The sequence below is a fragment of the Microcaecilia unicolor genome, chromosome 3 (assembly GCF_901765095.1).
Source record: "Microcaecilia unicolor chromosome 3, aMicUni1.1, whole genome shotgun sequence".
NCBI lineage: Eukaryota > Metazoa > Chordata > Amphibia > Gymnophiona > Siphonopidae > Microcaecilia > Microcaecilia unicolor.
In genome coordinates, this window is record NC_044033.1 from 228,095,224 (window position 1) to 228,112,590 (window position 17,367).

General features: G+C 46.8%; 1 protein-coding gene across 1 annotated transcript in view; it reads right to left on the reverse strand.

The window, feature by feature from the left end:
* Positions 1-13,791, reverse strand: part of LOC115466346 (butyrophilin subfamily 3 member A2-like) — a 64,621-nt gene extending 50,830 nt beyond the window's left edge. The window contains exons 1-3 of the mRNA XM_030197535.1: positions 13,746-13,791; positions 13,519-13,620; positions 3,923-4,030 (exon numbers count right to left, since the gene is read on the reverse strand). Coding sequence (XP_030053395.1) covers positions 3,923-4,019 — 97 coding nt within the window. The 5' untranslated portion in view covers positions 4,020-4,030; positions 13,519-13,620; positions 13,746-13,791. The remainder of the gene's footprint in view (positions 1-3,922; positions 4,031-13,518; positions 13,621-13,745) is intronic.
* Between the last annotated feature and the right edge of the window lie 3,576 nt (positions 13,792-17,367).

The window sequence follows — 17,367 nt, forward strand, 5'->3', positions numbered from 1 at the left end:
CCCGTCCATAGCTCCCTTCCTTTGTGTGCTGAGCCCCCCAAAACCCCCTCCCCACAACTGTACACCACTGCCATAGCCCTTATGGGTGAAGGGGGGCACCTACATGTGTGTACAGTGGGTTTCTGGGGGGTTTGGAGGGCTCAACATTTACCACAAGTGTAAGAGGTAAGGGGGGGGATGGGCCTGGGTCCGCCTGCCTGAAGTGCACTGCACCCACTAAAAACTGCTCCAGGAACCTGCATACTGCTGTGATGGAGCTGGGTATGACATTTGAGGCTGGCATAGAGGCTGGTAAAAAATGTTTTTAAATTTTATTTTTTTTGGGTGGGAGGGGGTTGGTGACCACTGGGGAAGTAAGGGGAGGTCATCCCCGATTTGCTCCGGTGGTCATCTGGTCAGTTAGGGCACCTTTTCTAGGCTTGGTCGTGAAAAAAAATGGACCAAGTAAAGTCGGCCAAATGCTCGTCAGGGATGCCCTTCTTTTTTCCTTTATCGGCCAAAAGACGCCCATGTGTTAAGCACGCCCCAGTCCCGCCTTCGCTAAACTGCTGACACGCCCCCGTAAACTTTGGTCGTCCCCACGACGGAAAGTAGTTGAGGGTGCCCAAAGTCAGCTTTCCATTATGCTGATTTGGGCGACCTTTCAAGAAGGACGCCCATCTCCCGATTTGTGTCAGAAGATGGGCGCCCTTCTCTTTCGAAAATTTACCTGATAGTGTACAAACCCTTTTCCCATAGTTTTAAACTGAAATTTTCTCTTGAAATAGGCATTTTTCCCATAGTTTTAAACTGAAACCTTTTCTAGAGGTAGAAACTAAACAGCCAAAAACTCTTGTTCTAAAAGGCAGTTATTTTCTGTTCCTTGGTTGCTGGATAGGTAGCTCATCCAGTGACCTCAATTAAGTGTTAATTAAGGTGTGGGGATGGAGAATACTTGCATAGGTTGCTGAGTCAGCTTCAAAGAGCCTGTTTAAAAAAAGGCCCCTTAGATTCAAAACTATATAAAGAGGGAAACTGAGCTTCATCCTTCCCTCGCCCTCTAGTGGGGAAAAGAGTAACAGGCTCACCCTGCCTCGAGCCATTGCTCCCCCTGCTGGGATTGAGAATCCAGTCCATCTTTTTAGGGGGAAGAGCAGATTTCCTGGAGGCTCTCGGTCACCAGGGAGGAGGAGAGACGAAGGGAGAGAGAGATTCCATGGAGTATGTGGAGGAAGGAAAGAGCCTGCCACTAGAGCTGCCCAAGGGAGAGGAGCCAGCTACCATGGAGTGGGAGAATTCAAAGGTTGCCCTGCCCAGCACATAAAGGCAGTGGATGAGGCCACACCGGGCGTGGTGCTGAGAGGTGGGAGAAACTGCCAACCCTGCTCCTTACAGGGTTCCCTCTGTGCTGTGTAAAAAGCAGGTGATTTGTGGTATTGATTTGATGTTCAAAGACTGTTAATGAAGAGTTTTCTGAACTACTGTGCCCTATGGGAAGTATGCCGGACTCTTACTGAACCCTTCTGAAGAAGGGGGGAAGGGAAAGCTAAGGCCTCGTAGAGGACCTGAACTCGTGAGGAGCTGAACGTTTGCTGAGGGATTTTGGGACCTGGACTGTACCTTTTTCTTTTGAAGATTACCTTATGAGGACTGTACTTTTTTCTTTTAAAGACTATATTAAGAGGGCTGTACCTTTTATTTTGAAGAATATATTATGATTTTTGGTATGAAATTGCCTTGATAATAAAATACTTTGGCCCTGAGTCCCAGTATCAGTAGTATTCTGTCCTGGATCCCTGGGAGCCCCGCAGGCTTGCCAGCTCCACCCATTACAACGTTAACCCACTACCATATCAGGAGTCCATTTCTATCATTGGTTCCATTTCCAAGAGAAAAAAGGAATCAATGCAAAAAAACACTCATATGAGAGAAAAATAATTGATTACAAAAAATTTCCCCAGTACAAAACTATCACAGAATACCAGGGTGAATGTACTTTTCTAAATAAACTTCAGTTCTACCATTTATCCTCAAGCAAAAAAAAAATGGATTCACAGAACCGGGAGTGTGTGGGCTTTTATACAACAAACTTTATTGGTTCATAGCATTGTCAACAGTTAAAATTTAATATCAAGAAATGCAGAGCGATGCACTTGGGATGCAGAAATCCAAATGAGATACCAGATAGGAGGGAAGAGATTGGTAATTTCGGTTCAGGAGAGGGACCTTGAGGCGATGGTGTCCAAGGATCTGAAGGTGATGAAACACTGTGGCAAGGCTGTGGTCATGGCCAGAAGGATGCTAGGCTGCACAGAGAGGGGTATAACCAGTAGAAGAAAGGAAGTGTTGATGCCCTTCTACAAATCGTTGGTGGCTACAGAAATGATAAGTAGTAGTAGTAGTAGTGATGCCCCACTTAGAGTACTGTGTTCAGTTTTGGAGGCCGTATCTTACTAAGAATGTAAAAAGACTAGAAGCAGTTCAGAGAAAAGCGATGAAAATGGTATGGGATTTGCGTTGCAAGGACATATGAGGAGAGACTTACTGACCTGAACATGTATACCCTGCAGGAAAGGATAAACAGGGGTGATATGATATAGACTTTCAAATATTTGAAAGGTATTAATCTGCAAACAAACTTTTTCCAGAGACAGGAAGGCACTAGAATGAGAGGACATGAATTGAAGTTGAAAGAGAACAGACTCAGGAATAATATCAGAAAGTATTTTTTCACGGAGAGGGTGGTAGATACCTGGAATGCCCTCCCATGGGGAGTGGTGGAGATGAAAACAGTAACAGAATTCAAAAAAGTGTGGGACAAACATAAAGGAATCCTGTTTAGATGGAATGGATCCAATGAAGCTTAGCAGAGATCAGGAAACAAAACCGGTAATTGGGTAACAAAGCCAGTACTGGGCAGACTTCTACAGTCTGTGCTCTGATCATGGTTAGACAAAATTCAGCTTCTTTAGCTATAGAACAAGGCCAGTGCTGGGCAGACTTCTAAGGTCTGTGCCCTGATCGTGGCTGAATAGATTTCGATGGAATGGAGTGGAAATTTTCAGGGGCTTCGATGTTAATTTCAGAAATGTTAGAACAAGTACAGTGCTAGGCAGACTTCTATGGTCTAAGCCCTGAAAATGGTTAGGACAAATCAAGATCAGGTATAGATATGAATTATCACATACTATATGTAATGAATTTATCTTGTTGGGCAGACTGGATTGACTGTACAGGTATTTATCTGCCATTATCTACTAAAATCTACATCACTCTGACATCATTAACTGTAAGCTAGTACCTCATTTTTTTTTTTCAAATAATAGTAGTTTTACAGTGCAAACATTTTTGAACGTGCGAAAATTGCTAGGTGGTCACGCTAAAAAGTTTGTATCTTTACTGTGTTTAAAGATAATGTCATTCCACTCAGCACATAAATATAGATAGCAACAACAAATCAAGCTGTAAAATTTCACACTGAAATTCCAAGTGGTTGCTGAGAAAATAGCAAAAAAAACAAAACACTAGAGGTGTAGAAGGAAGTCTGAAAGAACTCACAAGTGGAAGATTTTATCACCTCATATACAGGTTTATTTTCTTTTTCCTAACTCCATGACTCAGTTGTGTACAGAGGATAACAGCGAGGGGGTCTGGAGGATATACCCATATTTAATAAGTGGGCCACTGATTTTCAAAGCCTCTGTACCCAGTTAAATAAGGAAAATTACCCACTCTCAACTCAGTTAAAATTATGTGTGCTCTTCCCAAATTCCAAGGTTGTATCCTGGGGCATGTTCAGATTACAGAGGATTATTTTCCCACAAAATTTAACTCCCACAAACAGCAGTTGTGAGTGACTGAACATACATTCTACTTCAGAACTATTCAAAGAAGCACACATATACCAAAAAGTCATATGTGAAAATGTTGGAGTGACTCTCACCTGCATTTACAGTCTGGAAGTGAAGACAAGTCAACAGAACGATAAAGCCGAGAAGAGAAAAGAGAGCTCTTCTCCCAGATGTTTCAGGAAAATTCATCTGTAGGACCTCTGAAAATAATACAATCATATTACCTACAATACAGTGAAATTAAGTTACACCAGTGCTTTTTTGTAGAAAAAAAGGTGCCGGTACTCATTATGGGTGGGGTCACCACATATGGCTCCACCTCTATGATAGCTACACCCACATTAGCCACACCCTTTTGTACCAACTATGGCACATATAAACAGACATCATTGAAAATATTATACTAGAATAGGAGAAAAAAATAACGTGATTTTTTTCATCAGAAATAATTTCTTTAAGCTGTTATAGCTCCAGTATACCCAGTGCAAAATAAGACAGCAGATGTAAATTCTCAAATTGGACATATTTCAAACACTAAAATGAAAATAAAATTATTTTTTTCTACCTTTGTTGTCTGGTGACTTTGTTTTTCTATCCATCCCAGTCTCTGGTTCTGCTGCTCTCTATCTGTTCCTTTAACTCCGTTTCCAGGGCTTCCTTTCCATTTATTTCTTTACTTTCCTCCTTTCTTCTTCATTTCTTGCCATACATCCATAAGTAAAAGCTGGGTCCTCCTCCATGGAATTGACTGGAGGAGGTATAACGTGGATCCAGCTTTTGCCTATTTTCTCCATCCATGTGCAGTTTTTCTCCTTTCTTCTCTTTCCCTCATCTCCATCCATGTGCATCTTCTTTTTTCTTTCCACCCCTCCATCCATGTCCAGCACTTCTCCTCTCTCTCCTCCCCTCCATCCATGTCCAGCATTTCTCCTCTCTTCCCCCACCCCCTGTATCCATATAAAGCAATAATTCTCTCTCCCCTCTCCTCCACCCAAATCCAGCATTTCTCCTCTCTCCCCGCCAATCCCTCCATCCATCCATGTCCAGCAATTCTCCTCTATCTCCTGTTCTCCTCTCCATCCATGTCCAGGGATTCTCCTCTCTCCCCTGCCCTCTCCTCCCATCCCTGTCCAGCGATTCTACTTTCTCCCCTCCCATCCATGTCCAGTGATTCTCCTCTCTCCCCTGCCCTGCCCTCCTCTCCCATCCATGTCCAGCGATTCTCCTCTCTCCTCTGCCCTCCTATCCATGTCCAGCGATTCTCCTCTCTCCCTTGCCCTCCCATCCATGTCCAGCAATTCTCCTCTCCTCTGCCCTCCCCTCCCATACATGTCCAGCAAGTCTCCTCTTTTCCATGCCCAGCGATTCTCCTCTCTCCCCTGCCCTCCCCTCCCATCCATGTCCAGCAATTCTCCTCTTTTCCATGTCCAGCGATTCTCCTCTCTCCTCTGCCCTCCTATCCATGTCCAGTGATTCTCCTCTCTCCCTTGCCCTCCCATCCATGTCCAGTGATTCTCCTCTCTCCCCTGCCCTCCCCTCCCATCCATATCCAGCAATTCTCCTCTTTTCCATGTCCAGCGATTCTCCTCTCTCCTCTGCCCTCCTATCCATGTCCAGCGATTCTCCTCTCTCCCTTGCCCTCCCATCCATGTCCAGTGATTCTCCTCTCTCCCCTGCCCTCCCCTCCCATGTCCAGCAATTCTCCTCTCCTCTGCCCTCCCCTCCCATACATGTCCAGCAATTCTCTCTTACTTGCCCTCCCCTCCCATCCATGTCCAGCAATTCTCCTCTTTCCCCTGCCCTCCCATCCATGTCCAGCGATTCTCCTCTCTCCCCTGCCCTCCCCTCCCATCAGTGTCCAACAATTCTCTCTTCCCTGTCCTCCCCTCCCATCCCTGTCCAGCGATTCTCCTCTTTTCCATGTCCAGCGATTCTCCTCTCTCCCCTGCCTCCCATCCATGTCCAGCGATTCTCCTCTCTCCCCTGCCCTGCCCTCCCCTCCCATCCATGTCCAGCAATTCTCTCTTCCCTGCCCTCCCCTCCCATCCATGCCCAGTGATTCTCCTCTCTGCCCTGCCATCCCCTCTCCCATGTCCAGCGATTCTTCTTCCAGCCCATCCTCCTCCCAGCCCATCCTCCTTCTCCACTGCCTGCCAGTGTCGGACTCAGCAGCATGAACGGTGCAGGCAGTGATTGAAAAAGGCTGTCAGTGTCAGAGCTTCCCTCTGCGAGTCCCGCCTATGCAGAAACAGGAAGTTGAAACAACATAGGTGGGACTCGCAGAGGGAAGCTCCGACGCTGACAGCCTCTTTCATTCGCCGCCTGCACCGTTCGCGCTGCTGAGTCTTAAAAAAAAAAAATAATAAGTAGGAGACTGAGAGGAAGTGCAGGACTCGCCGGGGGGGGGGGGGGGGGGGGGGAAGGTTCCGGTATGCCATACCGTTGCATACCGGCACAAAAAAAAAGCACTGAGTTACACTGACATCAAGAGAAATTGAGGCTCAGGGACTGTGTTCCAGCATGACATCTCCAATTGTGTGTGCATGTTTGGGGATGGGGAAGAGATGGTCTTAATACTGGAACAGTCCAGAATGTTATAGAGCAGGAATGGGAGAGTTGCTGTAATTGCCAGCCTTGACCTAGGCCTGTGCCTTAGATCACCCCACAGGTACAGCAACGCTTCTTCTATAAGTTTGTAGCATGGGTCCTTTCAGCAATTGTGCATTTGACAAACCTTGTGATGCCCTCCCCTTCGCATGGGTTTTTATAGTGACAGGAAACTTGTGCTAGAAAGTGCACAAGTGCTGGAAGAGTCCACGCTGGAAATTACTTAGAAAAGAAGCAATGTTCCAGGTGCAGGGTTAAGTAAGGTACAGTGGTGGAAGTAAAAGGACACTGTAAGGAGGAGGTAGAGGGAAGGCAGAGAAGAGCTGACAGGGGCAGTAGGCCTAGAAAGGAAGATCACTCTCTGCCGGGGAAAGGGGGTAGGAGACTTGCAAGAAAGGAAGTGAACTACAGAACCCAGCAGCACTTGCAAGGGAAGAGGGAACATGAGGGACAGCACTCCAACTCCCAGCAGGCAGAAAGGCCAGCAGGTGATTGGGAGATGGAGGACAATCAAGTGGAGGAGCAGCACCTGGGAGAGAGGGTGGGGGAAGACTCCATGGAGTGGGAGGAGATTGAGCTAGGGGAGAACTGTGAAAATGCCATGAAAGAAGCTGAACAAGAGCAAATGGAGTTCTTCTGCTCAGGACAGAGGGTAATTACATGAAGAAGGTCAGTCTGGACATTTTCGGTGGGAGGTTGTCAGAGTGTTGGTGTCTGACAAGTGAGGGAGGAGAAAATGCCTCTATCTCCTAGGCAGTAGGAGAAAGTGAGTAGAGGAACTGACTGACTCAAAGGTCTATTTCAAGTGGGTTTGGAGTTGCAAGACTGAACTTTTGGGAACTGTTGGGGCTTGTTGGGAGAGGGGAAGAAGAAGGGAAGTAAGTTGTACAGAGACCAGCAGCTGGAATACAGCGCATACTCTATGCGCCCGCTGGTGGGGCTCTGAAATAAAAGTGCTCTGCAGAATAAACAGTACTGTGAATTGCTTTTGTGCAAGTGAGCCGGAACAGGTCCGTTGAGGAGATGGATTAGCCCCAATTGTGTGGGCGAAGAAGGACAGCTCGGAGAGGTGCTCAGAGGTGCGCAGACCACACAGAGAGGTGTTGAGCGGAGCGCGGACAGCACAGAGAGGTGTCGAAGCAAGAGCGGACAGCACGGAGGGGTGCTTGCTGACATTTGGTGGCAGTGGTGGGATATTTGACAGAACTTCCTGGTTCTCCAAGAGAAGGAGGAGCAAGGCGCAAAATCCTGGGCTATCCGGTGAGCATATAGCAGGGCTGGAAAGGGATTTTGCTGATGCATGGGTGTGGTTGCAGGGTGGCAAACCTATAAAAGCAGCTGCACTTGGAGGTTGTTGTTTTTGTGTGTTGTCTAGGAGAGAAGAAGGCCAGCACAATGGATCCAAAGGAGATGTTTTCCTTCATGGCCCATCAATTCCAAAAACAACAGGAACTGGCACACAAATTGATGGAGGACTCCTTGGCCGCATCGAGGGCCCAGCAACAGCCGCTTCTGGAACTGTGTCAGGAGTTGTTGAAAGGAGGAGCACGGGAACAGCCAGGGCTGACGATGCCAGAGGGAACTGCAACGGGAGGAGCACCGTTGACCGGAGGCCTGACGGGGATGAACTGGTTACCCTGGGGTAAGCTGTCCGATAAGGACGACATACAGGATTACCTGGGGGCATTTGAACGGGTAGCGGTTGCTGCAGCCTGGCCAGGGGAGCAATGGACTATGAGACTGGCTCCGGCATTATCCGGGGAGGCACTGGCAGCATTTCGCAGTCTCCCGGCTGTTGAGATTGCGGACTATGCTAAGCTTAAACGGGCTATTCTGGACAGGTACGGGCTAAGTAAGCAGTCCTACCGAAGGAAATTTAGAGAGTGGAGGTGGGCAGAAGGAGAGACGCCCAGGGCTTTGGCCCAGAAATTACTGGATTTGGCCACCAAGTGGTTAGAACCAGAAAAAAACTCAGTGACTCAAGTAATGTTAGAGCTGGTGTTGGAGCAGTTTCTGGAGGCCTTACCAGCAGAATTGAGAAGGGACTTGATTAGGCGGGGCTGTGGGTCTTTGGATGAAGCTGTTAAAAGTATGGAATGCTTTCTAGAGTCCCAACATGTGGGTGGGGGTGGGGTGCGGGCGGGAAAGGAAAGATATATGACAGGGGCTAAGCCTCTCCAGGCAAAGAGGGAACTGGCCGGTATGGGTGAAGGGGGCATGGGGGTCTCGGGGTATGCCGGGGATCGTATTTGTTATAGGTGTGGGCATAAAGGGCATGTAAGGAAGGATTGTAGGGCCAAGGAGGGCTTTACTTCTCATTCTTGTAAACAGGTGTCCAATCCCTTTACTCAGGTCGTGGAGGTGGGGGGGGTGAAAGTGGAGGCCCTGTTAGACTCGGGAGCTGACCAATCTATGCTTTCAAGGAGGTTATGGTCCCGTATAAGTAAGGGAAAGTATGATCAGAGAGGGGCTAGCCAGGGGGAGGTAGCTATTCAATGCATTCATGGGGCTAGTACTAGGTATCCTTTACATTGGGTGACCGTAAAAGGGCCTATGGGGGCACACCGGATATTAGTAGCGGTGTTGTCTCGACTGCCACAGGACCTGATACTGGGGAGGGACTGGGCCCCTTTTTCCCTATATGTGAAAGGGGGAAAAGCCTTTGTAACTACCCGGGCTCAGTGTCAGTCACAGCAGGAGGGTGGGAAGGTTCTTTCTTTGGATCAGGTTTTTCCCTTTCATCCTGAGATTTTTGGTACCCCGGGGAAAAGTAGGAAAGGGGTCCGGCAAAATAAGGGAGCTCAATGGAAAAGAAGGCAGGCCATGATAGAGGTCGAGGGGGAAGGAGATTTTCCAAGGGACCTGGGGAAGCTCCTAGAGCAGTTTCCCTCTTTTCAGAGGGAGCAGGAGTCTGACGGTACCTTGCAGTACGCCTGGAGTAGGGCCCGAGAAGGGGAGGGGGGCTCTTTCCCGCATTTTAGGGTGGAGAAGGGGCTGCTATTTAGAGTTAGCTCGGCAATAGGGAGCGGGTGGCAGAAACAGTTGGTGATACCTAAGGGGTTTCGTAGCCTGATCATGAGATTAGCTCATGATCACCCGCTGGGGGGACATAAGGCGACACAGGGTACCCTGGACCAGGTTTTGCGAAGGTTTTATTGGCCAGGGGTTTATAAAGAAGTGGAAGTGTATTGCAATTCCTGTGGGCTCTGTCAGAAGGTAGCCGAGAGGGGGCCAGAGCGGGCGCCTTTATGTCCCTTGCCTCGTATTGGGGTTCCGCTAGGCCGCCTGGCTATGGATATTGTAGGACCGCTCCCCAAGTCACGGAGGGGTTTTCTGTATATTTTGGTGGTGTTAGATATGGCCACCCGTTTCCCGTGGGCGGTGCCCCTGCGTACAGTGTCAGCTAAGGTGATTGCCGCTGAGCTGATTCACATTTTTTGTACGGTGGGGTTTCCCCGGGAAGTACTTACTGATAGAGGTACTAATTTTCTCTCCCGTACATTGGCTCAAGTATGGGAGGCGTTTGGTATTGCACACATCCGTACCGCAGCTTACCATCCTCAGACCAATGGTCTGGTAGAGAGATTTAATAAGACTCTTAAGACTCTCTTGCGTAGAGGGTTGGGGAGCTGTATGGATGAGTGGGATCGCCTCTTGCAATTTGTCTTATACACCTGTAGGGAGAGTGTGCAGGCTTCATTAGGAGTGTCTCCGTTTGAATTGATGTATGGGAGGGGCCCGCGGGGAATTTTGGATATCCTGAGGGAACAATGGGTACCTCCGGATCGAGGAGACTGTACGGTGGTCTCTTATCTGTTTGATCTGAAGGGTAGGTTGCGACGATTGGGGGGCTACGCCTGGGATAAATTGGGTAAAAGTCAAGAATATCAAAAGTCATATTATGATCAGGGAGGGAAAGAGCGAGGGTTTGCAGAAGGGGAGAAGGTCATAATTATGATAGCAGATGGCCCTCATAAATTTGAAAGTCGGTGGAGGGGACCGGGGGTGATTACTAAGAAATTGGGGCCCGTTACGTATGAGGTGAGGAATAAGAGGGGGAGAAAGCAAACATATCACGTGAATGTGTTAAAGTTGTGGAGGGAAAGGAAGGTGCTGTGGGGCGGGACTAAGGCGATGGAGGAGGAGGATCTGGGGCCTCAGATCTCAGACATCTTTAAGTCCCTGAAGCCCCACATTGCAGAGGAGTTAAATAAGGATCAGCAGCAGGAACTTGGGGCACTACTAGAAGAGTTCCAGGATGTCCTTACTCCCTGTCCGGGGGAGACACATTTGAGCATGCATGAGATTATTACAGATCAGGGCCGGGTGGTTAGGCAAAGACCTTATAGGCTGTCCCCGGTGAAACAACAAGAGGTGGTTAGACAGGTGAAGGAAATGCTGGAGTATGGTATTATTGAAGAATCATATAGTCCTTGGTCAAGTCCAGTGGTGCTGGTGCCTAAGAAAGACGATACCTGGCGGTTTTGTATTGATTTCCGCCAGGTTAATGCCCTCTCCTTGCCTGATGCCTATCCTATGCCTCGTATTGAGGATTTATTAGATAGGTTGGGGTCGGCTCAGTATCTGTCTACGCTGGACTTGACCAAGGGATATTGGCAGATTCCTTTATCTGCGGAGTCTAAGCCCAAGACGGCCTTTTCTACCCCCTTGCGGCTCTTTCAATTTAAGAGGATGCTGTTTGGATTAAACTCCGCAGCGGCGTCCTGTCAGCGCCTGCTAGATAGGGTCTTACGGCCTCATCAGAGTTATGCTGCGGCTTATCTGGATGATGTCATTATCCATAGTGAGGACTGGGTTACACACATGAGGCAGGTCAGGAAGGTGTTAACAGCTTTCCGGGAGGCAGGGCTCACACTTAATCCCCAGAAATGTCACTTCGCCCAGCAGGAGGTTAAATATCTGGGCTATAAGGTGGGGGGTGGGCAGGTAAAACCCTTGTTGGATAAAGTACAAAGTATTAGGGAGTTTTCTTATCCGGCAACAAAAAAAAGGCTGCGGAGTTTCCTTGGGCCAGTCGGGTACTATCGCAGGTTCATTCCCCATTTTGCCTCACAGGCTGAGCCCTTAACAAATATGCTAAAAGGGAATCGGCCGAATCAGTTGAAATGGGGGGAGGAGGAGAAAGAAGCCTTTCAAGAGTTGCGTTTAGCGCTATGTGAGGATCCGGTGCTGAAGGCAGTTGAATGGGACAAACCCTTTGTGCTGCAAACGGATGCCTCGGGGGTGGGATTGGGGGCAGTACTTTCTCAGATCCATGAGGGGGAGGAACATCCTGTGTTATATTTGAGCCGTAAACTCCTTCCTCATGAAAAAGGATATGCCACCATTGAGAAGGAGTGTTTGGCTATTAAGTGGGCCGCCCAAATGTGTCAATACTATTTAGAGGGACGGCCCTTTAGGCTTATTACGGATCATGCCCCCCTGAAATGGTTAATGCAGATGAAAAGCGCTAATGCCAGACTTATGCGTTGGTATCTGTCCTTGCAACCCTTTCAGTTCCGGGTGGAGCATCGAGCAGGCAAACTATTGGGGAATGTTGATATTCTGTCCCGAATGGCCGGTCAGGAGGTTGAAGGAGTCAAGCCCCGGGAGGGTAAAAGGTTCTTAAGTGGGGGGGTATGTAAGGAGGAGGTAGAGGGAAGGCAGAGAAGAGCTGACAGGGGCAGTAGGCCTAGAAAGGAAGATCACTCTCTGCCGGGGAAAGGGGGTAGGAGACTTGCAAGAAAGGAAGTGAACTACAGAACCCAGCAGCACTTGCAAGGGAGGAGGGAACATGAGGGACAGCACTCCAACTCCCAGCAGGCAGAAAGGCCAGCAGGTGATTGGGAGATGGAGGACAATCAAGTGGAGGAGCAGCACCTGGGAGAGAGGGTGAGGGAAGACTCCATGGAGTGGGAGGAGATTGAGCTAGGGGAGAACTGTGAAAATGCCATGAAAGAAGCTGAACAAGAGCAAATGGAGTTCTTCTGCTCAGGACAGAGGGTAATTACATGAAGAAGGTCAGTCTGGACATTTTCGGTGGGAGGTTGTCAGAGTGTTGGTGTCTGACAAGTGAGGGAGGAGAAAATGCCTCTATCTCCTAGGCAGTAGGAGAAAGTGAGTAGAGGAACTGACTGACTCAAAGGTCTATTTCAAGTGGGTTTGGAGTTGCAAGACTGAACTTTTGGGAACTGTTGGGGCTTGTTGGGAGAGGGGAAGAAGAAGGGAAGTAAGTTGTACAGAGACCAGCAGCTGGAATACAGCGCATACTCTATGCGCCCGCTGGTGGGGCTCTGAAATAAAAGTGCTCTGCAGAATAAACAGTACTGTGAATTGCTTTTGTGCAAGTGAGCCGGAACAGGTCCGTTGAGGAGATGGATTAGCCCCAATTGTGTGGGCGAAGAAGGACAGCTCGGAGAGGTGCTCAGAGGTGCGCAGACCACACAGAGAGGTGTTGAGCGGAGCGCGGACAGCACAGAGAGGTGTCGAAGCAAGAGCGGACAGCACGGAGGGGTGCTTGCTGACAACACATAAGAGAAGGGAGGAGGATCCAGGCAAGGGTAATGCAGGAGGGGAAGACACCATTTCTAGTGATTTCAGGAGGGACCATTCCCTCCCCCCACCCTGCTTTTGCTTATAGGTGCCCATATCTGAAATCCGACCATGTATCTTCAATACCTGAATGGTGTGGTCAGATGTTCAAATGTTTTGCTCTGGGCATACCTGGTTTTATAAAATGAGGTTTATGTAAGATTTGATGATGGAAAATTACTTTTAAAAATGTTGTGAAAATGATAACAGTCCTGCAGCACCACTATCTCCCTTCTATCCTATATTTAGAGGAAGGCACCCTGTAGGGTTACAGGTACACGTATCTTGCCAACATGTTTCTGAAAGGTGTTTGGAGAGATAACAGTCTCTTCACCCTGCGCACTGTCATATATCCCACACTCAGTATACACCCAGTCACTCTAAGTGGCAAAACTCCCCTCACTCCCCTTCTGTAACTCTACTGATAACCTCACTGCCCTCCCCTGAACTTTACTAGAACAACTGGAGGTGTTCGGGGAGTTTACTCTACCTCATGTTCATTCTTCTCAGAATAGTCTCTGCAGTCTCAGGAAGTGCAGATCCCACAAGATATGTCGAATCTCTGACTCTTCTCCTTCATAATGCAGATATTCTGAAATGTAAAACAGGAAATATGTTAATTTGTCCATCTAAATGTTTACTAACAAAGCATTTGAATACAAGGAAGTTGGACAGTGTTTTTCCTAAGTTTTACAGCATAAATATAAATTTTTTCACCTTAAACCTGCTTCTCTTCCTTCTCTGTCTGAAAGTGAAAGTAAATGTTTGTGGTTTGTACTTTAACCTTGCTGTAATCTTATGCAGGTGTGGCTCTATAATCAGACCAACTGGCACAGAAGCCTCAGGTAGCAGCTTTCAAGGAGTGGCAAATAATAGAAAAATAGAATTTGAATTGACTACAGCAGAAGAGCCTGCTCTCAGGCTGGTCTGCTGCTCTGTAGGTACTTATCCCCCAGTTTGCCCTCCCAGTCAGTCATCTCTTCTTCTACCTCCCCCCCCCCCCCCCCCCCCCCCACTGACCCAGTGCAGCAGAAAGGAAGGGAGAAATGGTGGGGGATGGGGTGGAAGGAAAGGAAAAATGTTGGAGGATGGGACTTCTACATCCTTTTGGCCTCACATCTGTTTGTTTGTTTTTTTTTATTTGAGGTGCCCATGTTTACACTACTTTGTCTCTGCATCCCCTGCCACAATCAGAGACCCCTTATCAGTTAGTACTAAGGAGAGAAACAGGCTCTTTTTCTGTGTAAGTACACATGTTACCATGGCCAGGCTCTGTTCGAATGTGCATGTCCTGATTGGTCATCCTGGTGAGGTCCTGAGCTGGGTAGAGCAGTAATATAAGTGCACTATGCACTGGTATTTTTTAGGGGGAACTTCTAAGTCTATCAAGAAAGACCCTTCAATTCCCCCTCCCCGTGCATGGGAGGTTACAGACTGCAATGAATACTGTCAATCTGAAACCAGAAGCTATGTGAGCTGATTATTCTGCTGGTGAGGCAGCCTGGGCAAAGAAATCATATTAATTTGGTGTTTAACTTTTCAGTCCTGCAAGTGGTGGAATGCCATCTGGTTTTAATTGCTCAAATGTCTAGCTTTTGCTAGACTAGAGGTTAGAAAGGTCAGAGAGAAATGAAACTTTCTTTGTCCCTTTTTGAGTGATGGATTGTTCATGGGTATTATTTACCACATCTGGATGCCATTCTGAGTAAGGCATACTGCTGTTTTAAAAGAGTAGGCTGAATGCTGTTTAAATAATTCTAGATGATTTAGATTTTGTCTCATAAGGAATTCTGATTTCTGCTTATTTTAAAATATGGTTTATTCTGTTTAATTAATAAGTTCTATTTCTCTATGTAAAATATCTTTTCAATCCAGTGTCTGATTTTCAAGTGAGATTGTCTGCAGTTTAAGAGGTCATCATCTGGTTTGAATTATCCACAGTCCTAGCGAGTTCTGTGTATGAAGCTAATAGGTGAAAGAGGTCAGGACAAGTCAACTCTGCTCCTTGATTAATTATAGCTAAGTGTAGGACTGGCCTTCTGAAAGTAATAACAAACCATGTCTGTGTGCCATTAAGCAAGACTGGCCCCTTGGCCCCTTGACCTCTTAATGAATGCCAGAGTCCAGTTAGCAGTTAATATGAAGCTATAACTGGGAATCTGATTATGTGAATAATAATAAAATGCAGGAGATAGGTGCCACATTGTCTAGGTTGAGAGGCCCCAGGTCATAGGTCAGTTTAGGAAATATCTCAAACCTATGTAACTGATATTTTTAAGTAATGTGTAAGTAATAATTAGTTCAAGACAGGGTAATCAATCTATTCTTTACCATCTGGTGAGAAAGGGGGGCTAGAAGGGGTTTAGGAATAATATATAACTGAGAGCAGAAGCAGCTTACGTTAGAGAAGAGAAGGAGCTGAGACGAGAAGGAACCAACACAGAAGGACAAGACACAGAGAGAGTTAGAGCTGATGTCCTACTTTGTTTGCTAGCAAATAAAGAAGATTTCTCTCTCATTCTGGTGTAGGGTGTTTGACTCCTGAAGTACCACAGATTCTGCTAACAATAGTGGTAATTCCTGCAACACTGGCATCACATTAAAGGTATCTATTATATCCTATTTCCTAGGTGAATCTGAGAGTGTGTAGTCCAAATAACCCTCCAGCCGCAAGAAGATGGACAAACAAGTATATTTATTGGAAAAGCATTTCACAAAAGATGGACCCAACGGGACCTTGTTTTGTCAGAGAAAATGCCTGTTTCAGGGATCATATACACTAAGTAGACAGTACAAAATGAGGTGCAAAGACAACTAGGATCTGATAAAGAGTCTTCACAAAAGAACACTGTAAAGCTGAGGGCAAAGGGTCCTTAGTATCTCGAATCTGCCAGCTCGTAGTTGTCTTTGCACCTCATTTTTTACTGTCTACTTGTGATGGGATATGATCCACATATACCGCTAACTCCCTCTAAACAAAGATTCAAAGCAGTTTAACAAGGTGAAAACAAAACAGAAATAAAAGAGAAACATAAATCGTTTAAACAAATACATCTTGTGATAATATCCCTGGGTCCTTTGAGCCCTTCTATCTCTTGGTCAACACTCCCAGCCTTGTAGTTTAGATGAGTTCAGGTCAAGGCCACAAAGTGATCCACTCCTGGTTTTCTCCATTTATTCCAGCCCAGTTGTTTTAACACCAGTATAACACACAAAAGAAGAACAGCAAACTGATAGTTTTCAAACCCAAAAGTCTCCTCCAAATCTTTGGCTCCTTTACTTGCTCACCAGAGGTATCCAGTCCCATTTAAAAAGTACTCAACAAGCTTCTTTTTGTGGTCTGTCCACTTCACTATTGAGGACTGGCAGCTCCTTGCTCCAATAAGCTTCTTTTTGTGGCTTCCCACAACTGCCTTTTGCAGTACCTGGAATTCCTTTAGCAGGCTTCCTATTCAGTTCACCATCTTCTTATTCACAGTTAGAGTTACCTTCCTCCCTATACTCCATAACCTTCAGGTGGGATAGAGCGACACCGTCATTTTCCCAGGTGCTCTCTTCTCTTTCCTATCTGCCCTTCTGGTTCAAGCCTGCCTATTTTCAGCTGGGGATGAGAATGGCTCCTCCCCCAGCTCCCCCTGATGAGGCACATCTTTCTTTTTTCCACCCAGGGGAAATGGACTTTCTCATTAAGGCTCCCCCTGGATGCCAAACAAGTTAACGCCACCTCTACCTTAGGAGGAACAATCCTAATCCATGTTTCCTGAGGGCATTCCAGTTTTTCTTTTCTTCTCTTAGGCTAAGGCCATAAGCTTTATCCCTAAGGGTTGTTTTGCTGGAAATCTACCCCCTAGATGGGCTTTCTGGGATTACCTTATCACAGTCTTTAACCATTTCCTAAAAGAAATGCTTATTTCCGATCTGACGAAGAAGGGCAACCTTCAAAAGCTAATCAAGAAAAGTATTAAGTTATGTCCAATAAAAAAGGTATCATCTTATTTTCTTTTCCATGTTTTATTTTGTTTGATTTCTATTGATTACCTTTAAAAGTGGACTAACACGGCTACCACACCTCTCTAGACGTATGAGAAGAGACTTGCGGACCTGAACATGTATATCCTGGAGGAAAGGAGAAACAGGGGTGATATGATACAGACGTTCAAATATCTGAAAGGTATTAATCTGCAAACGAACCTTTTCCGTAGATGGGAAGGCAGTAGAACTAGAGGGCATGATATGAGATTGAAGGGGGGCAGACTCAAGAAAAATGTCAGGAAGTATTTTTTCACGGAGAGAGTGGTGGATGCTTGGAATGCTCTCCCACGGGAGGTGGTGGAGAGGA